Source organism: Nuphar pumila, chromosome 2 (genome assembly GCF_984573655.1).
Source record: "Nuphar pumila chromosome 2, dmNupPumi1.hap1.1, whole genome shotgun sequence".
In the NCBI taxonomy this organism is placed as follows: Eukaryota; Viridiplantae; Streptophyta; class Magnoliopsida; order Nymphaeales; family Nymphaeaceae; genus Nuphar; species Nuphar pumila.
This window is the reverse complement of record NC_143250.1, coordinates 15291653-15309858: the sequence shown is the minus strand read 5'-3', so window position 1 is coordinate 15309858 and position 18206 is coordinate 15291653. Positions and strand designations below refer to the sequence as shown.

General features: G+C 40.3%; 1 protein-coding gene across 2 annotated transcripts in view; it reads left to right on the top strand.

Annotated features, from left to right (window-relative positions):
• The first annotated feature begins 1194 nt into the window (after positions 1-1194).
• Positions 1195-18206, top strand: part of LOC149844851 (uncharacterized) — a 106241-nt gene continuing 89229 nt past the window's right edge. The window contains exons 1-6 of one of the 2 annotated variants that reach the window (XM_089995326.1): positions 1195-1559; positions 1827-1899; positions 2545-2588; positions 7760-7802; positions 7989-8234; positions 8345-8497. In XM_089995326.1, the coding sequence (XP_089851452.1) occupies positions 1489-1559; positions 1827-1899; positions 2545-2588; positions 7760-7802; positions 7989-8234; positions 8345-8497 (630 nt within the window). In that variant the 5' untranslated portion in view covers positions 1195-1488. The remainder of the gene's footprint in view (positions 1560-1826; positions 1900-2544; positions 2589-7759; positions 7803-7988; positions 8235-8344; positions 8498-18206) is intronic. The other variant, XM_089995327.1, reaches the window with a different exon arrangement.

Sequence of the window (18206 nt, the reverse complement as noted above, 5' to 3'; positions counted from 1 at the left end):
TTAACTTTAAGGAGAATTAATTCCAACATCAAAACTTGTTCTACCCAAATCCTACTCTAGAAACAGACCTGACACAAACCTGTGTCCTAAATTTAACTATTTTTAAAATTAAAAATCGGACAGACCCAAACTCCTGAATTTTAACTAGCCCCTCTCTAACTTATCCCTAGCATAAATTATGTGATTTTTTTGAATCATATGAAATCATACGCAAACCTGTTTCACAAACTTAACCTTTAACCAAACCTAACCCAAGCCCAATTAATCCATAAAACCTGAACCTATACCCACAAAAACACATCAATTTGTATATGATCACCAAACCCCCTTCTAAATATGAAGACTACGTAGCAAGCTAAAATCAACAACCGCAATACCCCTTCAAAAGCATTCCAAACTAAGCAATTGCCCAAATGCAATAAGAGATAAGATGACTGAAGATTAGATAAAATCATTTAAATTCTTAGTTGGATTTATTTTGTAAATGGTACGACATTAAATGAGGGAGAAATATTTGTCAACCGATGTACAATGTGGTAGTTGTAGCATGCATTGGCATTCAAATGGTACCCATTTTCTTTATGTTGTTTCATGGTAGTTGTATTTAACCTAAGTTGTTTTGATGTTATATAGGTGGGATGCTACTCACACACACACACATATATATATATATATATATATATATATATATATATATATATATATATATATATATATATATATATATATATATATATATATATATATATATATTGGTAGCTACGAAATGCTTAGGTACTAATTTGTTAGCACTTGATATAGGAAGAAAGTTTTTTCATGTACAAACAAACAAGCAAAATTTTTTCTCATACTAATTTTCTCACGGTACACAAACAAGCCAAATGAAAAAAAAACAGTTATCAGGCAAAATTTTATTTCCTATGAAAGTTTTTCTTGCTTTCAAAGGGCAAGCAGGTGCTCAATGCACAAATTCTGTGCCATGTGATTTCACCGGATCCGGACTCGATTTTCCACTGGAATTCTCATGAAACAAACAGGCCTCAAGACAAGTCCCCACTTTTTATGCGCTTCACCCAAGAAAGTTGAACGTAGACGCCGCGACACTTCTCGATACCGAGAACTTTCATTCCCGGGGGAGATACCCAAACGCGCCTCACTCCACTACAAATTCTCACAAAAAATCGTGTCTCTCGCCACTGAGGGCTGAAGAGGGTTTTTCAGGACGGCCGTTACGAGATCAGGGAGGGAGCTCCCTGCCCGCCATCTCTGAAACCCTAAAATCCGTTCAGGAGGCAACTGGTTTTCGGTGGTCGTTGACGGATATAGAGAGAGGAAGTTGGGGTATTGGAGCTCTCCTTGTCGCTCCAGACGACGAGGGCCCGCGTGCACCTCTGAAGCGGACCTCACCAGACCGCCTCCACACAGAGGGGGTGCGGGAAGAGTTCTAACGGCAGGGCGAGAGCTCGTGTTTTCCGAATCTGGGAACGAATGGCGGCGAGCAAGTTGGAGGAGGCACTGGAGATCCAATCGCTAAGGCGGATTATTAGCGCATTCCTCAAGTAATCTCCTCAATTAGGGTTTTGCTTCTGAGTGGACTCTTTTTTTTTTCACCATCGTTTGCTCTATTTATTGCTCATTTTGGTCTTTTTTTCGAATCTTGACTGAAATGATGAAAATCTGAATATTAATTAGAGCATGATTTAGTCAGTATTTCAGGGAGAATTTATTTATTTTATCGGAATTAGTATCGGTTTTGTTGACGTGGATGTGCGTACTTTTTCCGCTTGATTATTTGTTTTCGTTTGATTATTGTCGTATTTTTGTAGCTATGCTGCAGCAGCCAGACAAGATGTGAAGAAGTATGAGAGGTCATTTGAAAAGCTTTCACCTGAACACAAGGTTTGATGTGCGAGAAGTTTTTCATTCATTGTTTAAGTTGTTTATTCTGTTAACAGAGTTTTGGATCGTCGAATTCATGCATTGAATAAGCACTCGGTTGTTGCAGTTTTTATTTTCTCGATGAATCGTGAAGTTGTGGATCGGCTTTATGTTTTGATTAGTGTATTATATATGGTATCGTTGCGTTTGTGTATATATATTCTTGGTCTAAAAATTTCTTCAAAAGTACCTACTAATATATGGTTCAGTTTTTAAATATCACATCCAAACTGCAATATTTAGCTAATTTAATTGTGGGTTAAAACATGTAAATGCAGTATCCATGTAACAAAATTTTCAATCAGGAACTCTTATCGTGCAATTATTGTTTCTCGTAATTTGATATGAAACTTCTCTTTCTTTTTCAGAAACATTTCATAGCTGCTTTTGTTCGCTATATCTTACTTATATTGCTGCTGGCTTCACATTTCTTATGCTTTACTGGAGTAACATAACATTCAAAGTCTAATGGTTTTGGATCTGTTGATGATGGCTTAATCATATTCCTACTCAGTTCCCTTTCTTTTCATTTACTACTATGCTACTATCTCTTCTATCTCACATAATATTTCTGTATAACATGACTTTGTTTTCATAACTGTGCAGGCTCTTCTCCCAAATTACCTCCTTAAATGCCAGAGGCTGAGATGGTATGATCTATCTAACTTGATGGAGCTAGAGTATGTTTTCTGATGAGAAACATGGCATACCTATTGTTTTGGTTGTCTGTTGTTGTATCCCTTTTTTCCCTGGTGTTGGATGTTCATTTGAAAAAATTATTGTTGGAAGCCTGGAATTGAAGGAATATGTTCCTCTGCTTAAGAGAGTGAAGTATCTTAGTTCATGCTTTTCTCCATTTAGCTTCTGACAACCTTATTACCTTGCAAAGGACCACTAGGTTTTTAATTTTATTTGAACTATAAGTTGGACTCAAGCAACCGTGTGAAAATTAATTTTTTTGTGTTTCTAATGTTCATTATTGAAGATCACAAAGTTGGTTTTGAGTGGCAACATTAGAATGGCAAATGCAAACTTCGATTATGAGTTTGTTATGTTTGATAGTTTGAGAGCGTTTAAAGGGTAATCTGCGAACAAGAAACAAGTCAAGTTGTTAAGTACATTTGCTTTGTTATCAGTCAATGGCTATAATCACATTTTTCATTGCATTCTCATTTATCGTATGAAAATATTAGACCCCTTAGTTTAGCTAGTCTCAAAGAAGAGCATAATTGCCATGTAAACTTTGAGCTCCTTGGTTTTTGTGTTCAATATTGTTTTTATTTGTGTGTTCAAGTAACACTCCTCTTACTCAAGAAGTGCCACTTAATTTTGTGTTGAACTCTGTGAACTAAGACCCTAAAGCTATGTCACATAGGTGTAGGTGCAGGTGCAGATGTGGCACTTTAAAAAAACTTGGGTGCGGGGAGGGTATATATAAATTTTAACAGTTTTAAGTTAATACTACGTGTATGTGTGTGCGTTTATGTATTTATATATAATATAGATAAAACTGGACTTGGTTAGGGTTAACTGAATCTACTTTTGGACAGAAGGGGACCTCAGTGTGGTTGACTTCACCAGACACAAAAGAAGCCACCCACATGGGTGCGGCGCCCTGCTAGAAGAGTCTGTGTTACATAGCCCTGAAGAGCTAAAAAAACCATGCCCACCATTTAAACTAAATATGACATTTTCTGTCAGAAATTTTAAGAAACAAAGGGATTGAATCCACTTGTTAAATGTACCTCCAAATACATTTGGTTTGACTAAATTAGTAAATTCAAATTGACAAAAAGTACATTTATGTACGGTGGTAGAATTTCAATAAAAATCTAAACAAATATACAAGAGTGGTTATCATGCCTTAGTGTCTCTAAAGGATGAAATTTATAAGAAATTCTTACCACACTATTCTTGTGTGACTCGTCAGTCAATCTGGTTATTTTCTTCTTCTACAAGAGTGGTTATCACATCTTAGTGGCTCTAAAGGATGACTTTTGCAAGTAATTCTTACCATGCAATTCTTGTGTGACTTGTCAATCATTCTGGTTATTTTTTTTCTTCTCGCACTTACCACCAGAAAGCAAAAAACCACAACTTCCAACCAGGTGCCACTTCCACTCCTAGATCTTAATTCATCTACTTGGACCAAATTCTCTACATCTTGTTACCCTTGGGAGGACACCCTCTCCGTTCATGCAAGGGGGAAGAGCGCCATAAGGAAAGGACAACAGGATATTAAATGATATTGGATGCTATTGTCCAGTTGATAGAGTTGTATAACTCAAGTGTATCAATCTACAATCTTTTTCTCAAATGATGTCATTGTCTTGCATCAAGCTGCACAAGAAATGAATCTCATTTGTAGACAACTTTGATGACATGATCATTCCACATGTCATGCCATCAATGTGTATGAAGTTATCCCAAGGTTATGAGGGAAGGAAGTAGAATAGAGAAGTAATATAGGAAAAAATGCGATATGTGATGATTTTTCTAATGCATATGTAGTGGGAAAATGTGAGAAGTGATGATTTTTCTAATACATATGTAGGAAGTGAGAAGCGACAAAACAAGAGTTTAGGAAATGAACAGGAATTTTTAGTTGTCAGAAGTAAAAGGATGAATCAATAGTCTAAGATTACTATCTAGATTCTTTATTCACAAAGAGGTGACATCTTCATTACTTAATCTCCAGCTATTCAATTATGGGATTAACTATGATTGTATATCACATAAGAATGTAAAAACAAACACAAATAATTCGATCTGATTCCATAATAACTAATTTGTAGCAAGTGATAAACAAATATAGCATACAACCTATGAATGAGTATATATGGCAAATATTTTTTATTATAGCAAAAGAAAATGTGGATACTATATTTGCACTTGTTTACATACACACACACATTAATACCTACATACATATGCATGTGTGTGTGCATGCGGGACTGCTGGAAGACAAGCAGCTGTATTCAACTGCGGGCAGGCATTATGTACTATGGGAATATGTCAGAACAGGAGGAACCAGAAGTAGCCATTACCCAAAAAATGTCAATGCATCACTTGTAGATGTTTCCCCTTGTGATAGCAAAGAGTAGGTATCACGCTTCATTTTAATAATACACACATATGTATGTATATATACATGGTCTGATCACTGGGTTAAATAGGACATTTACCTTCAGTTCTTCACAAAGAAAAAGACCAAAGTGCATCACATTGGGTGTTGTTGTAGATGAAATATGGATTTTAAGCAATATATTAATCCTTGGCAGGAAACTTGTTAGATCATGTAACATCGATCTTGACAAGAAACAATTTATCTGATGAGATATCTGTGAAATCCGCCTTGGAAAACATGCACTGCAAGAATACACTCAGATTTGATAAAGCAAGGTTTAAAGAGAGAACGGAAGAAGGCTTGGAGGCAAATGACGTCCAGCAATAGCTTATAGGTCTGGGTGTCCCATCTTTTATATATATATATATATATAACCTGTATGAAAATTTACAACAAGGCTCTGACCCAGTGTTGTGAAAAGCGTTGAGGCGTAGCGAGGCGCTCCACTAAAATCTGAGGCGAGGCGTAAAGCGTAAGCCTCAAAGTTTTTTTTAAAAAAAACTATAAAAAACTATCTAAAATTATACATAAATAAAAGAAATCTTTATTGATGAAGCAACAACCAACAAGAAATAAAAAATCTCAAATAAATACTGAAAAAATATGAAAAAAACAAACGTATTATTCTGCGCATGAACTGCAGAAAAACAAACGAATTTTCATAAAACAATTTTTTGTAAAAAATTATTGTGTTTTCTTTGCCAAGAAAATTATGAGATTTGTGACACTACTTACATTGAACGACGAGCTGAGTCCCAACCCTACTAGGAGCCAACTATACTTTGTTTGGTTGAATTCAGATACACCCTGAATGGATTGGATATGTGACATAATATTGACAGCCCATGCACTTCCTCAATTCCTCTTTCAGTTTCAATTACAAAATGGATTCAACCTGAACTCGATCCACTGACAACTTCGCTCACAATTAGGGCTATCAACGGGTTGGGTACTCGACCCAGAGTATACCCAAACCAGCCCATATAATAAATTGTTGGGTTCAGTTTTTGCCCGGTCACGATAATGGAATATCAAACTCATACCTGCATAATTTCATAAATTTATTTTTACTCAAAACACATAAAATACTTGGATTCATACAAGGCATAAATCATAACCCAAACCCGTCTTGCACTACCCTAATATTATTAGGGTACTTGGTACTTTTCATGCCATATCCCAGAATTCAGGTTCAGATTCAGATCGGGTCGGGTACTCGATACAATCCTGACCCGTTGAGCCCTGCTCACAGCTCAAGGAACACTCGCGCCCAACCATAGCCGGGGAAGTGGATAAGCAAATAAGCCACCCACTCCCTCTTCACCCCAACTCCCCACCTCAACTTCCCCCTAACACCACCACCAACCTCCACCGCGCAGGACCACACGCCTAACCCGGCGAATCCTCCTCACAAAAACGACAGCAGCGGTGGCAGCCCTGTTGCTGCTGCTAGGGCAACCACCAGCGGCGGTGGCAGCGGACGAGGAGTACACGAGGGAGACGACGGAGGTGATCGGAAAGGTGAGGGCGACGCTGACGATGGACAGGTCGGATCCGAACGTGCCGTCGGCGGTGGCTGACCTCCGGCAGGCGTCCAACTCATGGGTGGCCAAGTTCAGGCGGGAGAAGGCACTGCTGGGTCGGGGGTTGCCGGTAATATCTTTCTTATGCTTCCTCTTGATCTCCTGAACAAAGTGGTTCACCATCCGGTTATCGAAGTCTTCCCCACCAAGATGTGTGTCTCCCGTCGTGGACTTGACCTCGAAGATACCCTCTTCAATGGTGAGAAGATAGACATCGAAGGTACCACCGCTGAGATCGAAGATGAGGACGTTCTTCTCGCTCGCGCTCGTGGCCTTCTTGTCTAGACCGTAGGTGATAGCAGTGGTGGTGGGCTCGTTGATGATACGCATCACGTTGAAGCCAGCGATGACAGAGGCGGTGTGCGCCTCAGTCTGAGGCGCGCCTCGCCTCAAGGCGTGCACCACAAGGCCTATGAGGCGCACGCCTCAGGGGTATTGCGCTTTGTACCTGCGCCTCAAGGCACAAAGGCCCTTGCCTTGAGGCGAGGCGCGCTTTTTGCGCCTTGAGGCGCGTTTTTAATAACACTGCTCTGACCTTTTTCTGCATTATGGCTGCTCCTGTTCTGACATATTCCCATAGTATATAAATAATATAGGCCTTTGTCCACATTATAAAAGTGTATGGTTCAAACTTATTAAGAGGCTCCCTGGTTGTTCTGAGCTTGTTGGACCATATGTCATATACATTTGACTCACTACCAATAGTTGGAGCTGATTTAGATGCTGGGTGGTTTTTCATTGAATTAATAACTATATATAAATGTATAGATTATGTACATTTGTATGCAATTGATGTGTGTATGTATATTGTGTGTATGTGCATGTGCACACAACTTGGGACATAGTAGCAGCATTTCCACCATTATAATTGTTCTAAATTTACTATCTATTCCATTGAAATATATTGCTGATGACGCTTTCATCTTTCACGTTGTATGTTTGATATGGTCCATGCTTTCTTTTACACTGTTCCTGCATTTGCCACAGAAGTTAGCAGAAGATAGTAGCATGTATAATCAAAATAGATGTTTTTCATTTTGATGTTAGTATATCTTTTCTAGAATAAATTCAAGTGCCATGAATTTCTATTAAAATGTTCTTTCTGTCACAGGTGTATCTCTATGAATTCATTCTTTATCTTGCACATGCTTCAGGTAATCCATCTTCTGTTGCTTCTGGCAAATCCCTGTCTAGCTTACTTTTGATATTCCCTTCCTTCTATTAGTTGGTTATTACTGAAGGCAGTTTTTTTGGCTATAAATGAATTTATGAGGGATATCTGAACCTTCCATGCACAATAATTTCCAAATGTTTTTATTCTCAAGCTAATTTGCCTGCAGGCATTTGAACCTCCCTTTGACATGAGCCAGAATATAGAGATTTGTGAGAATGAAAGGCCAGAAAAAGTTGCAACAGAGAAACTTCAAGCAACAGCAGTTACTGAATCTGTAACAAGCAGTCTGCAGTGCAATGAGAAGCATGTATCAACCTGTGCAGTCACCTCTATTTCTCATGATAATCATGCCAGTGGTGAGGATTGTGGCAATGCATCTGGTAAATCGCCTAGAAAGCGGACATATGAAAAGGTATTCAGGGAGAATGTGTGTGTGTAGTGAAACTGCTGACTGATGAAACTTTCGGTTAGGCCTTTAATATGTCTTCTCAGTTTTGAATCTGACTTTGTAGATGACAACAGGGGACACAAATGGAATGCTCCTGCAACTCTGTGGTGGAAAATAGTACCATAAACTGTGATTGCTATATGGACAATCAGGCTTTGCATGATGCTGATGCTAGTGCTTCCATCTGCCAGGAAGTTGTTGATTCTGTTGCAAAGGAGAATGGAGAAGTACAGTTTTATTTTCTCTTTTTCTATTCTCTAATTTTGTTTTTTCTGATAGAGGGTTGTTTGAGGTTTCTGCTGATAAAATGAGTATCATTCTTTTAATTCTTTGCACCTGTGAAACCCGCTTGCTTGCCTGACATCTATGTCACCTAGGTATGAGTGCAGGTACGGGTACGGAGGGTACAACATGGCAATTTCAAAAAATGTGGGTACGGGGACATGGCTATATATATATATATTAAATATCGCATAAATGCAAAATAAACTGAATATAATCTAAATATATATGCTATATCTAAAATATATATTATATATTGAAAATATAAAGTTATAAACTGAAAATATAATTATAAATTATAAATTAAATACAAACTTGTATGTACGGAGGGTAAAATGGCATGTCTGGGTGTTGACGTGTGTCGACATGGGGATACACGTGTCGTCACGGGTCCAGAGGGAAAAATGGAGTGTCTGGGTACCATAATCTGAATCATTCATGTTAAGCTAGGTTTACTGTTGTTCTGGTGGTTCAAGTTGACTGCCCCAGTATTTCTACTTTTTATGTAAGGTATTCTTTGTGAATTTCTCTGCCAGACATAGGCCGGGAGTTGTTTCCTTCTAACTGGGTTAAATTCACTGCTCTTAGACATCTTGCAAGCAATGCCTATGATTGCTGGTATGTATTACTCAAGGAAGCCAATTTGCCAATCTTTGCATTGGTTCTGAAGGTGGGAGTGGGCCTAAGACATTAGCTACTTTTGCCTTTTTGAAAGGGTTGATCTGGTTGTGCTGAAGATGCTAGTGCAATGGGCTAAGGAGATGACTAGCTGATTCTGTGTTGTGCTGTTAAGTGGAAAATTTCATATGTCACAGTCCTTTGACCTCTTACAAAAGTTGAGGAACAACAAAAATTTTAATAGAAAACTGATTAGTTTTGGACATGGCTGGGCACTCCATTCGACACGTGGGGCAGGTTTGGAAAGTGAGAGAGTGATTCATTTTCTTATGGAGATGCTTGCTTTCTCAAACAACAAGGTCAATCAAACATAAGATCTGTTAGCCCATGTCAATAGAAAAATACTTTCTTGTCAAAGGGATTTCAATGGGGTTGAAGTCACACATTCCCTATAAACTTTGTTTCCCATGAAAGAATTTCTCAACCATAATCTGTGTGTGTGTGTGTGTGTGTGTGTATGTACATAGTTTGGATATGAATATTATTATATTCAACCTAATTGTCATCATATCGAATGAAATTGGAATTTGTATTTGATATTTGATCAAATATTTATCCACTCAAAAGCATTTAAATTTGCATATGATACATTCATATCTGGATTCGATTTTAAGTTATAACCAAAAAAGAAAAAATAAGATCTACCTATTTGGGTCTGTTGCGTGAGGAGTGAAGAGCAGTTTGACGCTGGAAAAGAACGAGCGTGAAGAGCAGTGATGCTGGAAAAGAACTCACACTTAACATTAGGTCTAATCTCCTTTAAATATAGATTAGCCAAAATAACCTAAGTTACAATAGAGACCTGGGAACAATAGAAAATAACAAAATACCCCTGTTTACGTTTAAAGTAACGATAATATAAAAGGCACATGCCTAATACTCTCAACACTCCCCCTCAAGCTGGAGCATTATCAATCGTGCTCAGCTTGTCACAAGATCTAAGGAAACTGGAACTAGCAAGTGGCTTGGTGAAGACATCAGCTACTTGATCTTCAGATGAAACATGTTTAGTACAGATGTACCCAGTCTGCACTAAGTCCCGTACATAATGACAATCAACTTCAATATGTTTTGTTCTCTCATGGAACACAGGATTATTGGCAATATAGATAACAGCCTTGTTGTCACACATCATCGCCATAGGACATGACACTTTCACTTGAAGATCAGTTAGAACTGATTTGATCCACATCATTTCTGCAGCAGTTTGAGCCATAGTTGTGTATTCTGATTCTGCACTTGACCTGGCTACCACTGTCTGCTTTTTGCTTCTCCAAGTAATCAGATTTCCTCCCACAAATACACAAAACCCAGTTGTCGACTTTCTGTCATTAACAGACCCAGCATAGTCGGCATCCGAATAAGCAATAATTTCTAATAAAGGGCTTTGACTGAACAACAACCCTTTTCCTGGAGAGGCTTTCAAATACCTAAGAACCATCATAGCTGCCTACCAGTGATCCTTATTATGTTTATCCATAAATTGACTTATCTTGCTCACTGCTAATGAAATGTCAGGTCTGGTCACTGTCACATATAACAACTTGCCAACAAGAGAACGAAAACTACTACTGTCTATAGATTCTGATTCCTCATCATACATATGGCCCTCCATAGGAATACTTGCAGGCTTAGCCCCTAGCATTTCTGTCTCTTTAAGAAGATCTAAAACATACTTTTGTTGGGACAATACCAACCCCTCACGGTTCCTTGAAACTTCTATTCCCAAGAAATATGTGAGAGGACCAAGATCTTTAGTAACAAAATGAGTTTGAAGATGGGCCTTTGTATCTAAAATTTCTTTGGAATTGTTGCCTGTTAGTATGATATCATCTACATATACCACAGTCACAACAATCCTAGAGCAAAATGTTTTAATAAGCAGAGAATGATCTGAGGCTGACCTGACAAAACCAAATGCCGACATTATCTAAAAAAGCTTCTGGAACCATGCACGAGGGCTTTGTTTAAGACCATAAATGGCCTTTCTTCAATCTGCACACCTGCTGCTTACACTCCCCCTGAACCTCGAATCCAGGAGGTTGTTGCATGTAGACAGTTTCCATTAAATCACCATATAAAAAGGCATTTTTCACATCAAGCTGAGAAAGGCTCCAACCATAGTGTACAACAACAGATAAAACCAATCGGATGATCCCAAGATGAGCCACAGGCGAAAAAGTTTCAAAGAAATCAATACCATAGGTCTGAGTATAACCTTTGGCTACCAATCTAGCTTTATACCGCTCAAGAGAGCCATCAGAATTATACTTAAGAGAGAAAACCCACTTACTACCAACAATATCTGCATCATTGGGCGGAACAACTAGATCCCATGCACCACGTGACAATAAGGCATCCATCTCGTCTTGCATTGCCTGCTTCCAATTGGGATCCAGAAGAGCTTGATGATGATTGACGGGAACATATATCGCAGACAACACTAAGATAAAATTCCACATGTTTCTTCCAAGGTGCACATCTGTGACATACTTAGAAATAGGATGAAGGGTGCACTGTCTTTTTCCTTTGCGTAAAGCAATAGGCAGATCATCATCTACAACAAATGTTTCAAGATGATCAGGAATACTCACCTCAGGAGAGGGGGGAAGATGGAGGCATGCAATCAAGTGGTGATCGATGTGTGTACACCAGTGGAGGATCCCGGTATCGTTGCACAAAAGGATTCTCAATAGGAAACTCTTGGGGAACAAACTCCAAAGGAAAAGGATGAATAGGTAGAGAAAAAATATCACCTTGACTTACTTGCAATAAGGGAGGATCACTTTCGAAATAGGGAATCAACTTAAAGAAAGAAACATTCGCACTAATATACTCCTTTTTGGATATTGGGTCATAACAACGATACCCCTTTTGGTTTTGAGGATACCCAAGGAAAACACATTTGGTAGACTGAGCAGTCAGCTTGTCCCGATTTTGTTCCAATTTATGCACAAAGCACACACACCCGTATACTTTAGGCGGAATATGGAAAAGAGAAGCCTCTGGATGAAGAATTTGGATAGGTATACGATCCCCTATAGAGGTTGAAGGCATGCAGTTTATGAGAAAACCATCCGTTAACACTGCATCTCCCCAATATGATGCAGGCATATGAGATTGTAACATTAGACACCGGGCTACATTTACAATTTGTCTATGCTTTCGTTCAGCTACCCCATTTTGTTGAGAAGTATGGGCACAAGATGTTTGAGGCTTAATCCCACGGTCTTTGTAAAACTGTAACAAGACTTTAGTCTTAAATTCAAGAGCATTATTAGTGCGAACAATTTTGACACATTAATCGAATTGGGTTTGAATTTCAATAATCAAAGACTAGAGAATATTGGGAACTTCAGATCTTTCTTTTATTAAGAATAACCAAGACAATCTTGAAAAATCATCCACAATGACCAGATAATAACGACGTTTAGACAGACTCGGAATCCGACTAGGACCCCACACATCTACATGAAGAAGATCAAACAATTTATTACTAGACCGACTTTGACTAGATGGAATGGAACTTCTGTGGTGTTCGCCAAGTTGACAAGCTTCACACTGTAAGATAGCTGATGAAGAAATTTGAGGAATAACTCTGCGAAGTTTAAGTAAAGGAAGATGACCAAGACGATGATGCCACAACAAGGGACTGCAAGAAGACTCTACTGCAGCATGGGCTGCTCCGCCTGGTTGACGCATATAATAGACACCACCTTCCTCATAGCCTCCACCAATCCTCTTCCCCGTCAGCAAGTCCTGCAACATACAACACACATGATAAAATATCACCCTACAATTTAGTTCCTTGGTGATACAACTAACTGACATTAAATTTTGTGGAAAAGAAGGAACATGGAACACATTTGTCAACTGGAGAGCGGAAGATAAGGAAACGTTTCCCTAACCAACAATAGGAGAGGAGCTACCATCAACCAAAACCACCTTTCGATGATCTGAAATGGGTTTTAAGTTTGAAAAATCATGAGAGTTTCCACACAGGTATCTAGACGCTCCATAATCAATGATCCATCTACTACCTTGGCAAGCTAGATCATCACCTGCTGAACATGCAACATCTACCACGGGAGAGCTAGAACTGGTTGGACGACAAACAACTAGTTCATTATATTCAACACGACTAAGAGTAATGGTATCCTTTGAAGAATCTGCAGGAGCATCTGCACTAGCATTGGCAGCTTGGGCTTTAGGAGCAACCTTGGATGAAGGAACAGGAGGGCGTCCGTGTTTGTCAAAGCATCTATCTTCCAGATGTCCAAGTTTGCCACAATAGGTACATTGAAGTCTGCCTCTACCACGACCTCGACACAAAAAGAGCAGAGGTTTGGGATTCAGATTGGGACTGAGAGAATGACATAGAGAGTCTACTAAGACGATTGTATGCTTAATACAAAGTAGGAGCATCGTCAACATCTGGACCTTTGCTACGGAATATTCTAATGACAGACCTGTGAGAAATCGTGCCACCATGGTCTGTTCTTGATGAACTCTCTGTTTGTCACAACATAGAGGTCTATGAGCATTCAACCTCTCAAAAGCAGCCTTTACCGAAGCATAATACTGTACTAAGGTTTGGTCTCCCTGTTGAAGTTGATAAATTTCCTGTTCAACCTGCAAAATACGACTTACATTTATTTTCTGAGAATATGTATCTCGAAGGTTATCCCACATTTGTTTTGCAGTAGTGTAATAAATGAGACCATCAACAATATGTGGTTGAATGCTATTCATAATCCATGACATGACAATATCGTTGTCTTCTTCCCATGTAGCATATTTACCCGTCTTCTCCTTTGGTTCAGATTCTAATAAGATATACTTCCTGCGATGGCCTGAAACAAACATCATAAAAGTACGAGACCATCTAGCATAATTTGTCTCGTCTAATTTGATAGATGATCCATAAGAAAAAGGATTTGCAAATGCTTTGTATTCAGGCAATGACTCCACCTTCTGGCCGTGGTTTTGAGACTCATCCATTTAAGCAAAAAAACTGATCAGCGTTGCCAAAAAAAAAAAACTTTCTCTGGGTTGCGTTACTTCCAGGAGTTACGACTAACTTAACAGCACCACAACAACCCACGTCAATTCAAATACGACTGATCACCAACACCACAACAACATTAACAGCAACAACTTTCAGGAGTTATGACTAACTTAACAGCACCACAACAACCCACGTCAATTCAAAGACTGCTGATCACCAACACCACAACGACATTAACATCAGCAACTCATGACACAACAGATCATATCAGATCACAGCAACAACATTAACAGGTCTGCAATGAAGACCGTTATGATCCACATCATGCAACAAGCCCTAAATCACCAACTAGAACAGCATCGACCCCACGACTTCACTCCAACGATATCGACTCGCTGCATCCAACTTGCCAAACCACGACGACCCATGCAACATGCCCTAAATCACCAACTGCAACAGCATCAACGCCACAACTTCACCCCAACGATATCAACTCGCTGCATCCAACATGCCAAACCATGATGATCCATCTTCAACAGATTGTAGATAAATTTTTTCTTCGACAAGGAACAACAAGATCTGACTTCGAATCCAAGTCTGGTCACCAGATCATATCCTTTTCATGGTGATAAAACCAGACCAAGGATATGAGGCCAGATCTGATTTATGTCCCCTTTGTCCACGTCCACCAGAACCAGTCGATGAAACAACTTTGAGATGTCGACCGGATCGATTTCAGGATGAAGACGAAGATGCAGGAGACTCATGCGTCCAGACTCGAGAAGGGCTCTGATACCATGTTGCGTGAGGCGTGAAGAGCAGTGCGTGAAGAGCAGTTTGATGCTGAAAAAGAACGAGCGTGAAGAGCAGTTTGACGCTGGAAAAGAACTCACTTAACATTAGATCTAATCTTCTTTAAATAGAGATTAGCCAAAATAACCTAAGTTACAATAGAGACCTGGGAACAATAAAAAATAACAAACTACCCCTGTCTACATTTAAAGTAACGAGAATATAAAAGGCACATGCCTAATACTCTCAACCGGGTCTAAAGTCAAATTCAGTTTAAAAAAGTTGGATCTAGATAAATCCAAGTTATTATTGTATAAACCAAACATGATGAGTTGAATAATGCCTTATTTTACATAGCAAAAACAAACATAAGAAGCTAATTCAAGGGGTTCTACATTATATGATTCATTTTCATATGTGATTCATAATCAATCTTGTATTCATGTATTGCTTTATATAATGCAACACAAACATAGGAAGCTAATTCAAAGATTTCTAGATAATATTATTCATTTTTGTACGTGATTTGCTTTCATAAGTGAAAACACATTCCTATTCTCAGATGTGCCCTTAAACTTTGCCTTTCCTATGTTCTGAGAGGGTATCTGATGTCTAAGTGGTGGGTTATTATTGGCATGCAGCTGAACCATACTGGCCTCATTAGTGGAGCTTTGTGCTTCTTGGAATGTGGAAATAATTTTATTTGAACGGAAAAGGAGTACAAATCAGAAGATAGGATGTCGCAAACCATTTTGGACTAAAAAAGGTCAAACCTTTTAATAAGGGAAAAAATTCTAGGTGAACTTGTGGTGGAATCCCATCACACTCATATGTTCGCTACATGATAGGTCTGAGGTAGGCCACCTCTTGATGGCCAATTTATAAGTTTCTTTTGACTGTTCTCATGACAAAAAATGTTTAGCCTTCTTGAAAAATGTGGTCCTTCCTTTGTTTATCATTCACAAGAGAGATATTTCTCTTCTTATTACTTAAGTTCAAATTTTCTCTTGATGTGCACTATGCTTGGTACTAACATGACGACATAAGTCACATTCAGTAGTCTTCTTCTTTAAGCCAGGTGCTTGCACCTTTATTTACATTTTACTTTTTCCCAAATATAGGGATGGCAGCGGACCAGAGCAGATGTGGGGGACAAGGTCTCCACCCCTGCCCCGTCTCAAAATTCTGCCCTCCATCCCCGCATGGGTTTTGATTTTAACCCCTATCCTCGCCTCCATCCTTGTTTCATGTCCTCCATCCCCAACCGGGGCGAGGAGGTGTGGGGACCCTTTTCTCCCCGGTCCATTGCCATCCCTAAAGAAGGAGGTTGAATTGTTGAAGGGTCGACTCGTCGCCCAGAAGGAGAGGAAGAAGAGCTTACTGGAGAAGTGATGCAGAGCAGGATGGAGGACCCAGATTCATACAGCCTGACCCAGGCGGTGGCCCGAATTCACACCATGGGACTGGGGATCGGACCCAAGTAGTGGACCTGATCCAGGTTCTCGTACCGAGACGCGGAGGAGAGGTCCCGCTGCGTACCTACACCAGACGAGTACAAAAAGTACAAGTCGGGATGCCCCAGATCCAGCAACACACAGAAGTGGTCTCGGGTTCGGTCCGGACCCGAGACCCGGATCCAGCTGATGCCTTTAAAAGATCATCCTAGGGTTGCGTGCGGCTACAAAAAAGTTTTGACTCTATTGCAACTTTTGGTTTCTTCCTTCTGTTTTGCTCAGTTGCCTTTCTCTGATGTTCTTTTTTTAATCCGTTTATTCCTTACAGTCTAGCCACTTTCTGTTTGAGTTTTGTCTTCTTTCATTTCTTTAATTGTAAGCATTGTCATTCATCAAATCAAGTGTTGCTCGGACCCATTGTTCTGAGCCTTTCCTGGCTTCACGTCGATTCTGTGTTGTTGCTTGTTGCCCGACTGTACATTGAAGAAGCAGCCAACAACAGTTCGTTAGCAGCACAATGTTGATCTCTTCATTGCAACTCAACCTTCAGCGTCAGCATCCACGAGGTTAGTTGTTCTCCCCCTCTCGCTGCATCATAGTGGTATCAGAGCCTAGGCGGCCTCCTTCTACAACAACATGGCTCAAGAGGCGAGGAACGATTCAGCACGCGGCAAAGAACGGGAGGAGATCGATACCGAAGATCCAATGATGCACATGATGGAAATGATGGCAAAAATGCAAGAAAGTATGCTGCGCATGAACAAAGAAGTGGCAGGGATATCAAAGAGGTTGCATGAGATGGACGGTCAGATCGTCGCCATAGAGTTGTCAGCAGGGTTGCACCCGACGTCAACCCAACAAGTGGGTACTACAGTGGGCGACAGTGCTGTCGGCATCGTCACGGCTGCAACGGTCGACCCAACCCAACTGGACCATCAACCTGCTGTATTGTCGGAGGGAATTGGAGAAGATCTGCGCTAGATTATCAACCGAGAGACGCCAATGCTGAACCCTGGCACGACAGCAACACAACCGACCCCGGAGCCTATTGGAGATCCTCCCATCATCGGCCTGAATACACAGGCCTGGCACCGATCCACGCAACAGGGGCTACAGGCCCGACACGTTCTGTGTGGCCCGAGCATGACGCTGGATCAGCCAGCAGGCGCGCCAACGTCAGCTCGAAACCGAATGAGACTGTCGACCCTCCCAGCGCCCGCGGGCGCGAGCTCAGTTGCAGCCCACTCGCGAGCTAAGGGGATTGACCCCCTATGGATCGGACCTGACCCCTCAGGGTCCGGTCAATAGCCTATATTAATCGAGTTCAGACCTGGTTACCGAGGACCACCCTTTGGGTTCCTGGGAGCAGGTCCGGGTCTACCCAATTGGGATCGGTTCGCAGTTCGCTCCGAATCCGACCCAACCCGTTATCTTTGAACCCCAAAATGGATCCTATACCGACCCAAACTTGTATCGGACTCGGACGGAGCTCCAGCTTGATTTTGAGCCGGGTTAAAACCAGACCCATAATCATATGGATCGAGTTCAAACCAAGCCTTTTATCCCCATAACTCGATCCTCGATCCAACCTATCCAAATCTGAGTCCGACGAGTAGTTTAGGATTAGGCCCGATCCATATCCAGTCGGGTAAATCACCCCAGTCCTATACCAATCCTACCTGAACCCGAACCCGAACCCGAACCAACCCATTAAAGCTTTTC